Raw genomic sequence first — 19,342 nt, forward strand, 5'->3', positions numbered from 1 at the left:
ATGGACCCTGGGAGATGCTATCAGTGGACATATTGGGACCGGTCCTAAACAAAGCAGGGACACAGAAGTATGTGGTAGCCCTCATCGACAAATTCTCCAAATGGCCTGAAATTGAAATAAGAGAAAGCATGGACACGGAAGCAGTGGTGAACTTCCTACAAACCACATTCATAAGAGAAGGAATCCCGAAGGTCATCATCAGCGACAATGGGCCTCAGTTCACCTCGGCCAAGTGGATAGCCTTCACAGAGAGAAATGGAATAGAGGTGAAGCACACGCCAATCTATCATCCCTCGGGAAACGGCCAAGTGGAGCGATTTAATCGCGTGATTATGGGAACCATCCAAGCAGCCATCAACGATGGTTTGGACTGGGAGAAAGAACTGGAAAGGATGATCTGGGCATATAGGATCACACCGGGGAGCACCGGATACAGCCCCTTTAAGATCTTGAGAGGGAGAGAAGCATTCACCAAGGATAACATGGCGTGGAGGAAGCTGGTGATACAGAGCAAGTGGTCTCCAGCAGTGGTGAAAAGAAACTTGGAGAGAGCACAAGAGGTGTAAACGACACATTTCAACAGAAATCATAATGTGAAAAGAGCGGAACTGGAGAAAGGGGACTGGGTGAGAGTCAAACTAGCGGTCCTCAAGAAGAAAGGCGAAAGCAAGTTCTCACCGCCTTTACAAGTTCTAGAGCCGTACGCCCGGTCGGCCTTGCTGAGTGACGGGAAGGTATGGTCACAGGACAGGATGGCCAAATGCAGCAAGATCATCAAATGGGAAGGTGAAGTTGAAGAAGGATCAGAGAATGTCGTGGAAGATGGAGAAGAAGGAAGTAGCAGAAGGAGAAGTGAGAACGTAGAAGAAGGTATGCAGAAAGTAGAAGAGGATGAAGATGAAGCAGGCGAGAGAGAAGGGCATAGGATCAGGTGCAACGATGAGAAGGGTGAAGAGGTGACAGACAAGGATGGTGAAAGAGGCGGAGAGCATACAGCAAGAAGGGAACAGGAAAGCAATGAGAGAGTGGCAAAGGTGAAGACCAGAGTTGGGAGAGAGGTGAAGGCGCCCGAAAGATTTAAGGACTTTAACATGGACTGGAAGTAAGAACTTTATTGTTGAATCACAATGATTAAAGGGGGGAGATATGTGGTAACGCCTTAGCGTTCTAGTGTTCCGCCAGGCGGAACAGGAAGGGGAGTAGCGGAAACGGAAGGCGGCCATCTTAGGGCATTGGCGCCGACCGTTCCAAAGCAAGCGGTTGTGTTTCCCGGCGCTCCGTCTAAATAAAGAATAGTTAAACTTATCCAGCGTGGTCCATACTTTCACACTATTACAAGACGTTATGCACCTTTTCCCATATTCTTTCCCGGGTGGAAGTTATATCGGTAAAATCTACATGAAATGCAAATATTAAGAGTTATCATTATGTGGTTGAAATCTGTATCATTAAGTTCTGTTTATAAACCTAGCTTTTCAATTACTGGATATTTTATTAACACACTGAACATAGATATTGAGCTCAAATGACTTAGATTTAATTTTCCGACTGCACATGTCAGAATGTGAAGATGTTCAATTTAAACCAAATAAAAAATGTCATTTAGAAGAAGCATTAAAATGCAAATAAGAAATGGAAAGTTGAATAAAAAATGAAAATATACTTTGGCCTGAAATATGAAGTAGAGAATGAAGAAGAATTAATCTGTGAGATACAGCAAAGACATGTTTGAAAAACTAAATGATGGCTATGTTAGGTTGCAATAGAATGGGTAAATCGTACAAATTATTGTTGATTTTTGAAATGGAAATAAAATATGAGGGTGGATCTTTGGACTTTCAACCAGTGCAACGTTTTTTAACTGTCGTATTCATTGGTTCGATTGAGGAAGAAATCACATTTTAAAAAAAACATATTTTAGCTGGTACATTTGTAAGTAAAAAGTACTCATATATATGTGATTCAGCTGGTATGTTATAGGAATCCCTCTCTCTCTTCTTTTTTCTCAGCTTTCTGAAGAGTGGAACCATTGTTCCAGCTTTTCTTTTTTTGGGGAATTTTTATTGAAGTCCAAAAATTACAATACAATTAGCATAGTGCATCCATAAACATTTTTTTTAAATTACAAAGCTTATCTTTAGGCATAAAATTTAGAATTGCAAGAATGAATAAATAGTATAAAAAGCACTAAACAATCAGGGACAATACAAAGAACATACTGAATACAATCAGCTTTTAAACATGAATAAGGCAGTGACCCATCCTGATCTAAATCAAAGTATGTAGCCCAGATTACTTCAAACTTCCTAAGCCCCCCAGCACATAGTGCATAAGCGCGTTCACTTCTCTTGATTGCTTCCATCTTATGAGCCCACTCTAGGACAGAGGGAATCAGATCGGTGTGCCACCTTTGCAGCAGAAAAAATCTTGCTACTGCCATTGCAATATACAGAAATTTAACCAATTGTTCCGGAAGAAGAAGATCTGGGTCAAAACCAAAAATGATTAACAAATCATTCACTCCAAATTGAAGACATCATTCAGATTCCAGATAACAGAAAATATCCTCCCAGAACCTCTGAATCTTAGGACATTGCAACATAATATGCGACCAATTAGTTGTAGGGTGGGCAATACAGCGGAAACAGTGCAATGATTGATTGGCATACATTTTCGAAAGAGAAAGAGGAGTTCGATGAAGTTGCCATTTACTAAAAAACAACATCCTACTCCAATTCGCACCTCTGAATGTACTAAAATTAAGTTTATTATTAACTGACCACAAGTTGGCCGAAATTTCTAAATTTTCATGATCAGACCATTTTTTAATTGCCTTCTATCCAAAGTCCGGGACCCTTCCTTGGGCTAAATACTTCTTCCATGCGCCCAGTTTTCTACCTGGCACATCCTCTAAAAGATCAAGGACTAGTTGGTGGTGTATGACAATTTGAGATATGTCTAGTTCAGCAAGGAATTTATGGGAGACGTTGTATGACCCCAAAAGAATAAAATCATTGACAATCAATTGCGCCATTTCGGTCAAAGTTAACCATTTTCCATTCCTCGGAAAATCTGAGACCTTACGGAACCCGACGCCAACTTTGATATAAGTTCTGAGAATTGTGCAATCCCTGCTAATAGAAAAATGCCAGATAGTAAAGTGACAGAGTTAGTTACATGGATGGAATATCTTTTATAAAAGGCCTGTTGTTTTTTAAAAACCCATTGAAGGCTCTTATAACAGACAAGTTTAGGGGATTTGAAGATAGTCAAGGGGGAATGGATCTGACTTTCCTTACACATTAAGTTTATAAAACTATTAATAAAGAGATGTGATTGCAATTGAGGCTTAAATCTAGTTAAAAATTGTGCAAAATAAACATTGTAGTAGTCCCTTAGATTGGGGAGAGCTAGGCCTTCCTGTTCTAGATCTTCGTATAAAGTGCTTAGTGCAATACGTGATGACTCTTTTGTCCAAAGAAGGGTTGTAAACATAGACTCTACTTGGGTGAAAAAGGAGCCTATTAAGCTACAGGGTATGGTTGAAAACAAAACATTAAACAGAGGAAGACCAGACATTTTAATCAAGCCCCCCCATTCCAAGATGGATAAAGGGAGAGAATTCCGACGTGAAAACAAGGCCTGAGCTCATCAACAAGCTAAATTATCTGTGTACGCTGATGACATTTTATTTTATTGCTCAAACCCTCAAACAACTCTCCCTTCCTTCCTTCGTCAAGTTTCTTCTTTCTCTACCGTCTCAGGTTATCGTCTTAACACTGATAAATGTGAAATCTTACCTTTAAACCTCTTATGCCAAAAACATCTCTTTGACTCTTCTGGCTTTTCCTGGCAGCCCACAAAGATTAAATACTTAGGTATCTGGTTTGCCCCTCGTATTTCAGACACCCTTAAATTTAATTTCGAATCTCTCTCTAACAAAATCAATACATCAATAACTCGTTGGAACCCTCTATTCCTTTCTTGGTGGGGTCGATTAGATTCCATCAAAATGATGCTAGCACCCTTAGTCCTCTATTCTGTCTCCATGATTCCCATTCGTATTCCAGATCACTACTTAAAATCGATAGACTCCCTTCTATTAAAATTTTTGTGGAAAGGCAAAAAATCTCGGATAACACTCTCTTCCCTGAAAAAAGACAAATCCCTTGGTGGTGTCAAGTTCCCCCACTTTAAGTCATATCATAAAGCATTTTCTTTAAAACAATCTATGAGATGGCTCTCTTCAGATCTTCCTCGCATTCCTCCCCTATGGCTCACATTAGAATCTTCTTTACTTCATCCTTACGATTTTCGAGAAGTTCTCTCCTTTACCTCTAAGGTGTCATCCATATGTTCCCCCATCATCTCTCATTCTTGCTCTCTTCTTCGTCCATACTTAGTATCCACCTACCCATCTGCCTCCTCCACCCACGCCCAACCTATCTGGCGTAATAAATTCCTCAAAATCCGTAACCGTTCCTTATATTGGAAATCCTGGCATTCCCTTGGTCTAAAATGGATCTCACAACTTCTCTCAGACAATCAGCCTCTTTCTTTCCAAGATCTTCAAACACAATTCTCATTACCTTCCTCATCCCGTAAACAATATTTATCGATACTTCCATCCCTTACACAATATCTTTCTTCGCTCCCAACCTCTAACTCTATCCCTACCCCACATCTTTCGATTTCTAATGCTATTGATCAATCCCTTCCTGCTTCATTTATTTATAAATCTCTGCAGTCCTCTGCTGACCGTACAAAATCCAAGGTTGAGTTGGCTTGGGAAAAAGATTTATCTCACACATGGTCCATTATTTTATGGGACAAAATCTGGTCTAAGATTCATAGTACATCTAGAGCTGCAAATACCACACAAACCTTATTCTTTATTTATAATCGTATATTATTCACTCCATTACTCCTGTCCTCCTTTTCCCCAGACACTCCATCTACTTGTTGGTCCTGCACATCCCTTTCAGCTGATTTGAAACACATGCTATTTGAATGTCCTCCTATATTACGTTTCTGGCACTTAGTTTGGTCCCAGTTACAAAAAAATTTCAATTTTACTGTTTCATTCTCCATTTCACACATTTTCCTAGGTACCCTCTCTCCCATCTTTGCTGACTCCCATCCCAACCAAAAATTACTTGACCTTTGCATAGCTATTGCTTTCCACCATATCACATCACACTGGAAACAAGCTAATGATGTCTCTTTTACTGCATGGTGGAACGCAGTTTGCTTTAATCATCGACTTGACACTAATTTTGTCTCTCCTATCTCCTTAGCAATCAAACGTGATCTCTTATGGCTCCCCCTCACTAACTATCTATCCACAGTTGCTAAACCTCCTCCACCATTTCCGATACGTACTGTTGAAGTTTGTAAACCTCCATGAATGCATTACTTTATTTTATTCGATTATTATATTACCTTTTACAGCTAATGTTTTATCATATTCTTTATATACTTTCGTACTTTAAGATATTTCCTCATCTCCCTATGTTCCTCATATTCATTACCTATTTTTATATTTTATGCTTCAGTTTCCCTAACGTAATTTACTATTATGTAAGATTGGTCTCATGTTTCTCATAACTCTTGATTGTTTCTTCATTTTCTGTCTTTGTTTCTTTATATTTCAATAAACTTCAAACTTTAAAAAAAAACAAGGCCTGAGTTTTTTGAAGGAGCAGTACATAATTCAGGTGATATAGGTCCCTGATATTTTCAGAAAAATATACCCCCAGATATCTCCTAGGTTTAGTATTCGCACAAGAAAGAATGATGGGGTGCAGATCCAAGCTTGCTCCACCACATTATAAAATCTCAGTTTTCCTTTTATTAATACGGTACCCCCCTAAAAACTCAAAATCCTCAAAGATCTGGAAAACTTTAGCCTGAACCTCTATCTCGGGTTTAATAATAAGCATGATATTGTCAGCTTATAGTTTCAATTTCGCCATAGATTGAATTGGAGGACGAATATCAGCACAATTCCTTATTGCTATTGCCAGCAGTTTGATAAAAAAAGCAAATAAAACCAGCGATAAAGGCACCCTTACCTGGTGCCACGTTTTACTTTAACCTGCCCAGCCACCGAAGTGTTGATAATAACATTAGCTTCAGCGTTAAGATATAGATTATGGATCAAAGCTGTGATCTTAGAGGAAATACCAAAATGACCTAGGATCATAAACAATGTTTCCCACACAACAATGTCAAAAGCCTTCTCGGCATCTAATAAAAGAACTAATGCGGGTATCCTCTGAGTGTCAAAATAATGTAATACATCAGTTAAATAATGTGTGTTGGTAGCTAACTGTCTACCGGAAATAAAACCATTCTGGTCCGGATGGATCAATTGCACTGCATGATGATTAAACCAAATCGAAAACAGCTTAGTGACAATTTTGTAGTCTGAATTCAGCAGCGTTATCTGAGGATAAGAGTTCGGGTCCTCACTGTTCTTACCTTTTTTCAGAAAACTAACTATGTTGCCTTATCTAAAGGATTTTGGTATTGTCCCCCCCCCCTCCAACATAGAGTTGACTAAAGGAAGGAAAAAGTCTGCAATTGAACAATAAAAAACTTTGAAAAATTCAGATGGAAACATGCTTTGTCATTCGGCAGGCTCTTAATAACCTCCTCCAACTCTTCAGTAGTGAAGGGGCTTGCCATAGATAATTTTTCTATTTCCGAAAGTGTCGGTAGACCGTTATGGAGCAAATAATCTATTGAAAGAGGTCATATCCACCGGCTGTTGTTGACCATAGATAGACCCATAATGCTGCAGCAATATTTCACCGATTTTAACTGGGTCCTCTGTGCAAGTGGCAGTTAAGGGGCATTTTAACATGTTGATCTGATTAGAGGCAGCCTGCTTCCTGGCCTGCCAGGCCAAAAACCTACCCAAGAAATTACTCTCCTCATATGTTTTTTGATGGTATTGTTGGAAGAAGGTTTCACTTTGGGTGTAGTAATTTGAACAGAGATCACATTTAACCTGATCCAGCTGACGCTGATTGAACACAGAGGCGTTGTTAAGGAATGCAGAAAATGCCCACTTGGACCTTCTGCTCCAATATTCTCCTACTTCCTTAGCTTTCTTTATGTTTTCTACATCTTTTCCAATGATTCAGCCTAGAATGAAGGCCTTAAGAGTGTCCCAAACCACACTCAGTGGTGCAGACCCACAATTTTGTGATAAAAATTCCTTGATCTCTGTCCTAATGAAACCCACCCATTCCTCTTCATTAAAATACTGTCTGTTCAACGACGGTCTTTTAAGGGTCCTGACGCCATCTTCTACTTGTAGCTCAAGCACCAACATGGCATGATCGGAGAATCCATTCTGTAGGAAACTCTGCTGACTAAAGCACAATCTGCGAGAAACCAAAAAAAAATCAATACGAGATGAAGGCGAAATCTACCCGACAAACAAGTATACGTGATTTTAGGCCGCACGCCAGGGATCCTGCAGATCCAGGGTTGCTAGATAATGTTGTATAATTTTTTTTATAGGTTGAAGCAGTTTTTTAGCCCTCATAGAGGAGTCGATTTTGGGATTCATTAAAACATTGAAATCACCCCCCAAAATCAGCTGAACCGATGTCTGGATTAGGGATTGAAACAAATCCTCACAGACCTTGTAATTATCCTCAACTGGAGGATATATGCTGACAAAGTTATTGGTCTCTGTCTCTATCTAAGGGTGCAGGTAACCCAGCACCAACGGCCATGCTTTACTTTATCGAAGTTAACTACCTCCGCCTGAATTCTCTTACTTAAAAATATTGCTGTCCCTCTAAGGGAAGCTGAGAATGAAGACAACCCCTTATAAGCTGCCCATACCGAAGGACCCTATTGAGGATCCGTTCTTGATCTCTTGTTAGCACTTTATCTGTGAGGTTGACTACAAGGTTGTTGTGCTCGTCCCTGCTGTTCCCCTGGTCACACTCCTGGTTTGTACTTGTCGTGGTTGATCCTGCCATGTTACTCCTTTTAGTCTTGTTCTTTGATTGGCTTGGCCTCTCACTAAAAAAGGCGGCCTTTGCTAGTAATTCCCTCCCATGGGTTGCTGCAAGTATCCTCTGCTCTAAACTTATTCTGAATCACTCGTTGTTGTTTTTAGAAGGCCTCCCTGACCCACTAGGATCCCCTATGAGGTAATAATAACCCAAAAAAAGTATGTGAAAATGAGCCATATTGCCGGTCGTTTACGGCTCCACTGGAATAACGAGGCCAAATTATTTAAAGTTACACTGGGTCACTTTATTGCAAATACGAATAAGAGGCAACAAGTAAAGACACGAGAATGGGCATACAGACTGATAAGCGATTGCATGTTATGAAACACAATTAGAACGCACGCAGGAGTATTGAATGGGATGTTGAGTGAGCGCCTTCAGGCTAAGTAACGCAATCTGAACGCATGCAAGACTAATGAAAGTGATATTGAGTTAAAGAATAAGCCATGTGAATGATGACAAACAACATACCGCCGAACAGGGGTATGAGCCTTACACATGTGCCAATTTTGAGGAGAAAAAAATTGCCATTGATGAGAGAGTTGACCCTGACCAAGAGTTAGGGACGGTCAATTGAAGTATTGCTATTTTTTAGTTGCTCCGCTTTAACTAGCGGATTATATGTTCCTGGTGAATTTATACCAGTATTCTAGTTTTATGTAAACCCACTTCCCCCATTCCCATTGTCTAGTTTATATTTTTCATTACAGGTACCTAGCGACCTTCAAGGAGCCTGAATAAATGACGCTTCCTTTTTGAAAAAATGGCATACTAGGAAATACCTATATTGCTCATTACACAAAGAGACGCCAATGGTCTCTCCCCTCCCTACACTTTGGTCCTGAAGAAAGCCCGATGGACCTACTGGCAACCAAGGGCTGAAACAAGTCGACCTATATCACGTACTATAATGTGAGAGAATCATAATCACTCTCAGTCACTTAACTTTGTTATATTGTCTCTAAAAACAGAATCAATAAAGACACACATCTGGGAAGAAGAGATTTTTAAACCTATTCACCTCACCAAATCACGAACACATCACTGATCACTACTGCTCTTAACTAAGGGTATAACCTCCTGGTGGAGGGTGCAAAACAACTTAACCCAATGATAATGCACACACGTGTGAGGGAAAGCGAAGAACCAAGATATACCGCTTGATCTGCCATCTAAAACACGTGCATGAGGATTTTTTATTGGGACTACTCAGAAGCAGAGTCGTGGGGCTGACCTGTCTGGGCATTGTTGGTGCTCCTGCTCCTGCTCCTGATTGAATCTACAAATCGCTGGATCGGAACCTTTTTCCCCCTGGACGCGGCTCTTTCCAGAGAGCTGCTGCTGCTGATTGAAGGACCCGCCCTCACCGCCCACACCGCTGCGGGACTGCGAGGCAGTCTACACACCTACAGCCTCTTCCCGCAGCGGCCCCGCCCCCCCGCCTGGTGCTCTATAAACTTTCGCAGCACCCGCTGCGCGGGTGCTACTCAGAGGCAGAGTCGTGGGGCTGACCTGTCTGGGCATTGTTGGTGCTCCTGCTCCTGATTGAATCTACACGTCGCTGGATCGGAACCTTTTTCCCCCTGGACGCGGCTCTTTCCAGAGAGCTGCTGCTGCTGACTGAAGGACCTGCCCTCACCGCCCACACCGCTGCGGGACTGCGAGGCAGTCTACACACCTGCAGCCTCTTCCCGCAGCGGCCCCGCCCCCCAACAGGGAGGATATAAACAGTCAAATCGTCTCACGCAGCGGGACGCGTGCGGGACGAAGCTCGGGGCGAAGACCGGGCAAAGAGCGGGCCGTTTGAGGCCGTTCGAGAACGTTGGGCCACTCCACCTATACCAGGAATTTCCCCAATATTCACCTTTCACCATTGATTTTTACTAAGTCATTGCCATCTCCCTAGGCGTCCTTGAGCCATATTGCTCATTGCTCATTATGAGCAAAATGGAGACGCGGAGCAAAGCCTGCCTGGCAGCTAATGGCCCCATAACAACTGCCCCTAACCAAGGTAAAATAGATAACTATTTTCTGAAGGCAGGTTCCCTCTTGATAGATGATATCACTCTTCTAGAAAGACGAATTTCGCAGGAAATAGAGTGGGTCAGGAGGTCATCGATGGGCGTTATAGCGCAGGCAAAAACTCCTGAGGATAGGAGGATTATAGATAGTTCACAGCTCGGTGCCTTTGGTGGGGTACAGCGATCCACTACTATAGACCTCTCTGAGGGATCATTAAGTGATTCAGAGGATATGAGTCTCCTTTCACTGCCATTGACGCAAATTACTCAACCACCAAATACAACAAATACGGGGGAGGAAACTGATCTAACCATTCAAAGCCCCATATCACTGAGGGAAAAACTCCCCCTAACAACTGACACCCCAAATTTAGCAAGGACATCGAGCGCAGATCGGGGCTTAAGGGAGGGCGCCATACAAAAGAGGAAAATGGGGAAACAGTGCAATAAGGAAAGGAAGGCAAAAAAAGCGAGGACAAAGGCAGGGTCAATACACAACACATCTAGTACAGACATACTATCCAGGGCAGAATCTCACCTGTGATATCGATTGACCCCTCCCAGGAACCGCCTAGTGACACCCTCACTGATCTGCCACCTCCCACCATTGAACACAATTCCGAGGCAGCTGAAGAGGACATAACACTAGCAGATATAGGTCATCTCCTCAAATCAATCTTAAGCCCCCTAGAAGCACGCCTGATGAAAATGGAGGCGAGACTAATTAAAATTGAGAAAACTGCCTCACAGTTTATGGACTGTTGGAAAACGGGGGCCCCCCGCCCCACATTTTCCAACACCGATCCAAAACATAAAAGCAACCCGGATCCTCCTAAATCTGTAAAAATTAGCGAGGCAGTAACAACAACTTCATCGGGCGCTAAAAATACAAAAGCACTTAGTAACCAAACATCAAACGTAAAAGCTAAATCATCAATGTTAGCGAATTCTGTAGGCGCCCCCAAAAAGCAACTTCCCACCCCACAACAACAATCATCTTTAGCTAATGATAACACGCAGCTCAATCCTCAATACAAAAGCCCCCTTAAACCCCCCTCGACTACCAACCAAAACGTGCCAGACCTGAATAATCCAGCGGTAAAACGACTTAGAACAGTCACTGTCAATCTCCCACCTGAGGTAGCTCCATATACTGTCACTCTAGTTGGGGTACCCGAATTAAAATCGGATTCAAACGAGACAGGGGAGTCTTTAAAAAATAAAGTAATCAACTGGCTCTCAATACACAGACCTCTTCCCAGAGGTATGACCAGCAATATTCGCATGGAAAGAAGAGTCTCGTGGGTAGGCAAGAGACCTAAAACAATCAGCGGTGACTGTATACTGGGGAGTTTTAAAGAGCCAGGAACAGTCTCATTCATCTGTAGTTCCTTTCTGGAGGATGAAGGGAGTGCCATTCACCCAGTCCCTCTTTCGTTCTTTTACCCAGCAAATGATCACATAACAAGTGACCAGAGAAGAGGATTCCACCAGAACTCACAGGGAAATTGGGAGGGTAACCAGGGAAGGAGGAGACTCCCCTTTAATCAAATGCGAATCCCCCCTGATCATCAGACCATATATAACAACTGCAGGGGATGGGAATCTGTACAGAGAAGAGGAATGGGAAGGGATGGATTTGACAGAGAGGTGCCATGGCCCCCAAGATTCTACCAGCCACCATTTCTATCGCTGTCTAACCGTTATGACTGCCTTGAAATGGTGGACTGACAGTTGGTCTCTGTAGAAGGGGCATATGAGCAACCACTAGGGGTGGAACAAGGCAATCATGACTCCCCAAACTTTAGTGAGGAGAAATCCACTACTGGGAATTTAGACCTACCCCACGAGTCAAATAATAGGGAAATTATCCCGGAAGGCCTACCCATGGATGAAGGGCTTACAGATAATGCATCACGGTTAGACCTCATAATTCACACGGTCAACCAACCTGGCACGCAGACTGCCCCACAAACTTTAAAATTACTCTCTTGGAATGTGGCAGGCCTGACCAACAAAATAGACTCGGACTCATGGGCAGCGCTAATACACCCAAAAAGTGTTTTTCTCTTTCAAGAGACCTGGACAAGGGATGAGACTTCCTTTAGGGGCTTCCAGACATTCTCAATCCCAGCTACCTGGGGTGGGAGAGGCCAACCATCTGGAGGCTTGGCAACCTGGGTGGCTTCCGACTTAGGATGTCTAGCCTCAAGATATACAGTAGACTCGGAAGATATACTGGCCGTCCTCCTCGAATGGCCGGGTCCTTTTAAACTACTAGTCATAAATATCTATTCCAGGCCAGTCCAAACAGCGTCCATTTCCAAAACTATAGAGGCACTGTTGTGCCTTCTAGAAACCATCCCTGGGGATATCTTTCGCCTAATAGGGGGGGACTTCAATTCTCATTTTGAACCATTACCTGGACTACTTGATGGACCCTCCCTAGAGGAGGATTCAAGTTGGCAGGTTCCCCAGACAGAAGCGCCCCCTCCTAGAGCATGGACACCGCTGGCCGTCCAAATAAACACACTAAATCTCACCTATGGTTTGAGAGCCTGTAACGGCCGCACTAGGTCTGACATCCCGTGCAAATGTACATTTAATAAAGTAGGGAGGGAATCCAGATTAGATTACTTCCTGGTACAAATGCAGACATGGAAAAGGGTGGTGGACTTTAAAATAATACCCAGGCATGACAGTGACCACAATGCCTTGGAACTGGAGTACGCCACCCCTTCTCCATGGGTGACTGTGTCAAGCGAGCAGGAATTGAAAGGGGGACACCTGTTGGACAACAACAGGAGGCGGATAAGATGGGAAAAGCTTGCCTCTAGTGAAGAGAAGCTAGCCTCTCTCTATGCTGGAATTATCCCTATCCTCGAGGAGGCTTTTGACCTATGGAATTTAGACTCCCTACGAGATAATAGTGAGGACTTAGCACAAGTACATGAACACCTAATTAAGAAGCTTGAAGTCTATCTTTTTAGCACAAGGCGACCAAGAATCCAGGGACCAACCAGGAACACTTGGTACAACAGCACTTGTAGATTGGCAAAACGAGACCTCCTATCCACCATAAAAGAAGGAGGCCCTAGGGAGGAGATCCGCTCCAAAAGGAGTGCTTACAAATCACTTATAGCTAACGCTAAAATAGAGTGGGATGTACAGCATTGGAAGAATCTATCGGAGTCCCTAGCCAAAAGGGACTCCCGTAGATTCTGGAGAATAATCAACCATGGGAGCGGGGACCTTCCCTCGGCAATCGAACCCAACATTGCAGCAAACGTCTGGCAAGACCACTTCCAGCAGCTATATTCCCCCGAAAACAAGGAGTTAGAAACAACAACACCTATTACTCTGCCACACACACTTCTGTTCCCTTCACCATAAAAGACATCAGGGTTGCAATAGCGGGGCTCTCCGCTGGAAAGGCGCCGGGCTTGGATGGGGTGCCGGGTGACCTCTTCAGGCAGGCACCTGGGATTTGGGCACCCTACTTGATGGTTTTATTCAATGCAGTGCTGGGAGGAATGAAAATACCGGATACTTGGCTGGGAGCGGAGGTGGTCCCGATATTTAAAAAAGGGTCGCCCCTGCTCCCCGCCAACTATCGCCCAATCAGCATCATTGATGTATCCCAGAAGTTGTTTGGCAGATTAATCCTGGACAGGCTGCAAGGCTGGATGGAGGAGACTGATATTTTAAGCCCCCTCCAGGCGGGATTTAGGAAGGGAGTCTCAACAGTTGATCAAATACTTAGACTGAACATCCTGTACTGGAAGACGGTACATCTAGAAGGAGGGTCACTGTATGCGGTCTTCGTGGACCTCCGTGCCGCCTTCGATTTGGTCCCTAGGGCCAAATTGTGGGCGGTACTGGCTGATCTGGGTGTCCCTGGAGATATTCTCCAGATTATAATCAGGCTACACACAGACAACTACGCCCGAGTAAGATACGGCAAGGGCGGTAGGCTGACAGATAGGTTCCCTGTTCAAAGAGGGGTAAGGCAGGGTTGTGTGTTGGCGCCGACCCTGTTCTGTCTATTCACGAACGGGGTGATAGAGCATCTGAGCAGGATCCCTAATATTGATGCGCCGCAATTGAACAGCAGCAGGGTGCCAGAGATTATGTTCGCGGATGACACCCTGCTGTTGTCAAAAACACCAATGGGGCTACAGAGAGTCTTGAATGGGTTCCTGGAGTTCTGCAATGAAAGGGGATTGGAAATAAACCCCTCCAAGACCAAATTCATGATTCTCAATCATAAACCCAAAAGCTGCCCAAATCCCCGCTTGGGATCCACATCCCTAGAAAGAGTCTATGTAATTGAGTATCTCGGCATAACTCCTTCGACGCTCATGACGAGCTCAGCTCGTCATGGTGTACACCTCCATACACTCATGACGAGCTGAGCTCGTCATGAACAATGGGGATCCATTAAACTCAGCACAGGAGGAAAATAACACTAGCATCGATGGTGTTAACCCTCAATCAGAACATAAAACAAAGGCAACCACAAAACTAATTCAGAGGGCTGGTGCCATTACAAGAATCGCCAAAAAATCTTCTCTTCGCCCACTGGCCCCTGCCATACACATCTACAAAGCCCAAGCCCGGGGAGGCATTACCTACAGGCCGAGTTATGGGGACATACACCGCTACAGACTATACAGGTCGCAGAGAACAACTTTATTAGACAACTGGCAGCTCTCCCACCGAGTACTCCTCTTCTCCCCTTGAGAATGGACTTGGCATTGCGACCAATCACTGAGGAACTGGGCCTTAAACCTTTGACCTACTGGAGACGTTTGTGGAGCAGTCAGGATTTGGCCCACTACAGAAGAGAATTGCAGGAGCTTCTTAGGTTAATTCACGTGGCTAAAATCCCATAGCTGAAGTACATCAGGTACATGTGTTCGACCCTCGGAGTCCCAGAGCTATGGAGTAACCCGGAAGCAATGTCCGTAAGGCTCCCGAGGAAAGAACTTTCCAAACTGTTTTACAACTTTATGTTCCAGAGATCTCTGAGTTCAATCCGGGAAGGTTCCCTAACCGATACGTTTATCAAAGCAAAAGACTCCTACAGTCCTGAGTACGTCTTAGACGCTATGACGCCAGTGTATGTAAGAAAGATCTTCTTGCAATGGAGATACGGTTCTCTTCCCTTGAGGTCCCTTACTAAATCTTGGGACGGTAACTTGGACTTGGGTAACTGCCCAGCATGCAACTATAAGCTGGAAAGTGATCTGCATGTGGTACTGTTCTACAGAGCCTACAGTAGAATCAGGAGCTATTGGCTGGTCCCCTATCTAAGGAACTTGGGCTTTCGAACTTATGCCCCAGCTTACAGAGTGCTTAAAACAGACTTAACAGCTCCAACTGTGTTTGTAATGGCGAAATTTTTGACGGCAATGTGGAGATTACGCGCAAGAATTATAAGGGACTCTAATGCTGCATGAACTATTAGTTCTTAAACCAAACCGCATTCATTTTAATTAGACTGTAATCATGAATTTTTGAATCCTAAAATACTGAACTCATTTTTAACGTTTTTATGGTGGCATTTATTTGTATATCTTTTATGATCTCTAATGATCGAAATAAAGATTATTTGAATTGAATATTGGGACTAGTAAGAACGAACGCTGCATACCCTAGTTATGCAGGACAAGTGATCCTTCTCTATTGATTATATGATCTGAAACCTAAGGAAACTGAAAGGATCACGTATTCCTTCTCCCCCCACATTGATTCTTAATAACCAATATAGTACATCAAGCAAATCCTTCTAAGCCCTGGAGCACTGCGAAATCTCTTTTAATAATTCCTGGGCTTCATCCAAATCGGAGAACATGAAAAATTTGCCCTTGACCAAGATTTTTAATTTGGACTGCTGGGCAATAGAAGCTTTCGCCCCATTAGCTTTAAACAAGTGGAGGATCTTTACAAATTCCTTTCTCCGATGTGCCGCCACAGCAGTCATATCAGAGAAAATAAATTTTACAGTCTCGTTCACAGCAAACTGTTTCTGTTGAATTACCTTAGTCAGTATTCTCTCTTTTACACGATAATAAGTGAAATTTAACAGTATTGTTCGTGGCATCGTAGAGTTGGGAAACGGGCGGGCAGGAACACGATGAACCCTTGTGAAGGTGAGATCACCCTCGAACTCTGGGATAACTTTTTGTTTAATAAATGAGTTGACCAACTGCAAGGTTTCCGGAATTCCAACTATCAGGAGGTTGGACCTCCAAGAATAATTTTCTAATTCCTCCAATTTGTTCTCAAGGAGATTCTTGCTTTTGGCTGCCGCTTTAGCTTCTCCCATTACGATGGTCATCTGGTCCTCCAGAACAGAGATCCTAGCTTCAGCCTCCGGTAGTCTAATAGGCAAGTTTGACATAGCCTCTTAAATTTTCTCCAGTCGCTGATGAAGAGAGAAAAGTTCGGCTTTCTGTGATCTTTTCAGCTCATAAACTTCCTCCAAGATTAGAGTCAACATATCTTTAATATTCATCTGAAATTCACCAGCTGGCTCGATATTTGGGCTCAAAAAAATAAGAGGAGGGTCCACAGCCCTTCCCTAACCTCTTCAGAAGAGCTCGGGCCAGTCAGGGGAGCCAGTTCTGTGGAGAAGCCCAGGACTGTCTCGGAGTATCGGCTTGAACTTGAGAAGTCAACAAAATACTGGGAGCACCAGAGGGTACAACAGTCTGACTAGATGATGTTCCTGATGTGTCTGGTTCCCTCACATGTCTTCTAATCGGAGCAGTTGATAAAATTAAAGAGGTTGGCTCACCTTGACTAGAAACTTGCCCCTCGGATGTCCCCAAGATTGTAAAGGGATCGGCTCTCAGGTTACCTTGCAATTTTTCCTGACTCGTAGAGGCCAAATCTACTACTGATACTGGAGCTGAAGATAATATGGTGGCTGAGGTTTCCTTTAAGAGATTCAGGGCTGAGCTAAAGCCTAGAGAGGGTGATTGCAGCGTTGACTTTTTCAGAAATAATGCAAATTGTTGGGGCTCTTTCACCTTGCTGGGACCCTCGGTCTCTGCATTATCCTGCAGGGATGTTGCAGACATAGCTGAGGCAAAGTTCTTGCCTAAGACAACTGCTGTGCCCACCTATTCTGAAGATGCAACAAGGGATAAATCCTCCTCCTCCCCTGAACCATCAAGTGTAGAGTCAAGGCCAAGCAGATTGGGGGTTTTCTCCTTACTGGCCAGTCGGACTACCTGACCTCCTTCGCTTTCTTAGCAAGGGCACGGTGGGTCTTGACTTTAAGGTGTGCGTTAAGCAGTTTTCCCATTCTAGCTGCTGCACCACCTTTCAACTCCTACAAATAATTCACTGGTACTTATCACTTCTGCCTCTTGAATATTAATATAGTCTCTCCCAAGATAATGCGTTTCCCATTGGTATACACAGAGAGGGGACTCAGAGGAGGCAGCCTCTTTTATTAATAGGGTCTCTGAGGTTCAAACACAGATCTCCCAGGGTCTAACGTGGAAAAAAAGCAGAAATATATCCTGCTTTCCGATTGCAGTAGACTCTGTAGGATTATACCATCTCTCGCTTCTAAAGAAAGTGAAACTGTTTCTCCTAGAAACTTACTTTAGATCTCCTGTTCAAGCTCTCATACTCTTGCATGTGGACGGTTGTAACACTCTGCAGCTTGGCCTCCCAGGCTCCATATTGGCACATATTAAGGGCATCCTACCTGCTTCAGCACGTCTTAACCAGGGTCTGACGAAACATGATCACATCACCCCAATCCTGAGGGAACTTCTATAGCTCCAAAAGAAAAATTCAAGAAGGGGGCCCAAGGGTAAATTTAACGACCCACTAGATATATACCCCCATAATTTGAACTCATAACAAAAAGGATATCTAGGGGTCAACAAAAGTGATGCTCAACTGAACCAAAATAAGACCACGATATGACAAGCATAGATTAAGTTACTAACTCATTGTTAACTGTGGTGTGAAAACCCGAACAATGCACCTGTGTGTGACAAGTACTAAAATAACTCAGGCTCAAAAGCATGGGTAACATTTTCCCATCAGTAGCCGTTCTGTACCGCCCTTGACATCATCTGGGTTCTCCTTGCCCAGGAGACAGAGTTCACAGCCTATGGATGTTTTCTAGGCTTGTGATATTGCCATAGTGTAGTTGTTAAGTGGATGGTGCAGAATTTCAGTGGTAGTGGCTACTGAATAAGCAGTGCAAAAAGTGTAAGTGAATTTAAAATTGGGTAGAACTGTATAGACCACAACTTTAATATTTTATTAGCTCACCCAAATATGAAAATTATTATGTGCAGATACAGATTTGACAAAATATCTGTAGGCAATAACGGACTTCTATAGCTCCCCATGTCGGCTTGCACCTTCTTCAAAACCAACTGCAGCATTTACAAAGTGGTCACACCCAGTATCCCCTTTTATCTTGCAGACAAGCTCACCATCTCTGATTGCCTGCAGCAGGGACACCATCAGACTGCAGACTAATAAGGGCATGAAACACAGGCCGCAAGCCTGTACTATGTGCCTAGGATCTGGAACAATATCCCCATATCCTTCATATTTGTGCCATTTGTACAGCAATTTCAGAAATAGTTGAAGATGCACATCATTACATTAACTGATGGGTACTTCTCCTATCACTCGCTGAATTTATAACTGTCTTTGACCCTGTAGAGCCTTTGGCTAGCACTGTGCTATAGAAATACCACCTTCGCACACATAGATACCATTCCTGCACACATGAACTTACCCAATACAGGTGTTGTGCAGCTTACATTACATCGAAAGTTGCAGCACTTCTGATCCTCGGTGCAGTCCTCATCACCTTGGCAGAGAATACTGAGTTCACCATAACATTTGAAGCTGTATGGTGGGCACATTCCTGGCTTTGCTGAAACCAAAAACAGGTGATAAGTATTAACATGTATGATTTCCCGATGGAGATCAACATAAAGCGACATGTCTAACAGTGATGCCCATGCAGTGAAATCCCACACAGGCTTAGTTTTTCCTCTTTTGACCTCTTGTGTGCCTGAAAGAAAGCTGTTAGAGCTATAGAAAGATGGGGGTATGTCAAGGTTTATCAATGAACAGACACTGCATGGAGCTCTTTGGTGGGGAACATATCACTGTGAGATTCACAGTTCCAAACATGGCAGGGTTAATTTTGGAAGACTGTGGGTACGCAAAATGGAATCCCCGATATTACAGATTTATCTGTCGGGTCCCTGATGGCAGATCCGGACCATA

The 19,342-nt window shown here is 43.4% G+C and overlaps 1 protein-coding gene across 1 annotated transcript in view; it reads right to left on the reverse strand.

The window, feature by feature from the left end:
* LOC147709785 (uncharacterized) overlaps positions 1-18,978 on the reverse strand; it is a 1,097,608-nt gene extending 1,078,630 nt beyond the window's left edge. The window contains exon 1 of the mRNA XM_086928225.1: positions 18,843-18,978. Within this exon, the coding sequence (XP_086784351.1) occupies positions 18,843-18,972 (130 nt within the window). The 5' untranslated portion in view covers positions 18,973-18,978. The remainder of the gene's footprint in view (positions 1-18,842) is intronic.
* Between the last annotated feature and the right edge of the window lie 364 nt (positions 18,979-19,342).

The sequence above is a fragment of the Lissotriton vulgaris genome, chromosome 6, assembly GCF_964263255.1.
Source record: "Lissotriton vulgaris chromosome 6, aLisVul1.2, whole genome shotgun sequence".
In the NCBI taxonomy this organism is placed as follows: Eukaryota; Metazoa; Chordata; class Amphibia; order Caudata; family Salamandridae; genus Lissotriton; species Lissotriton vulgaris.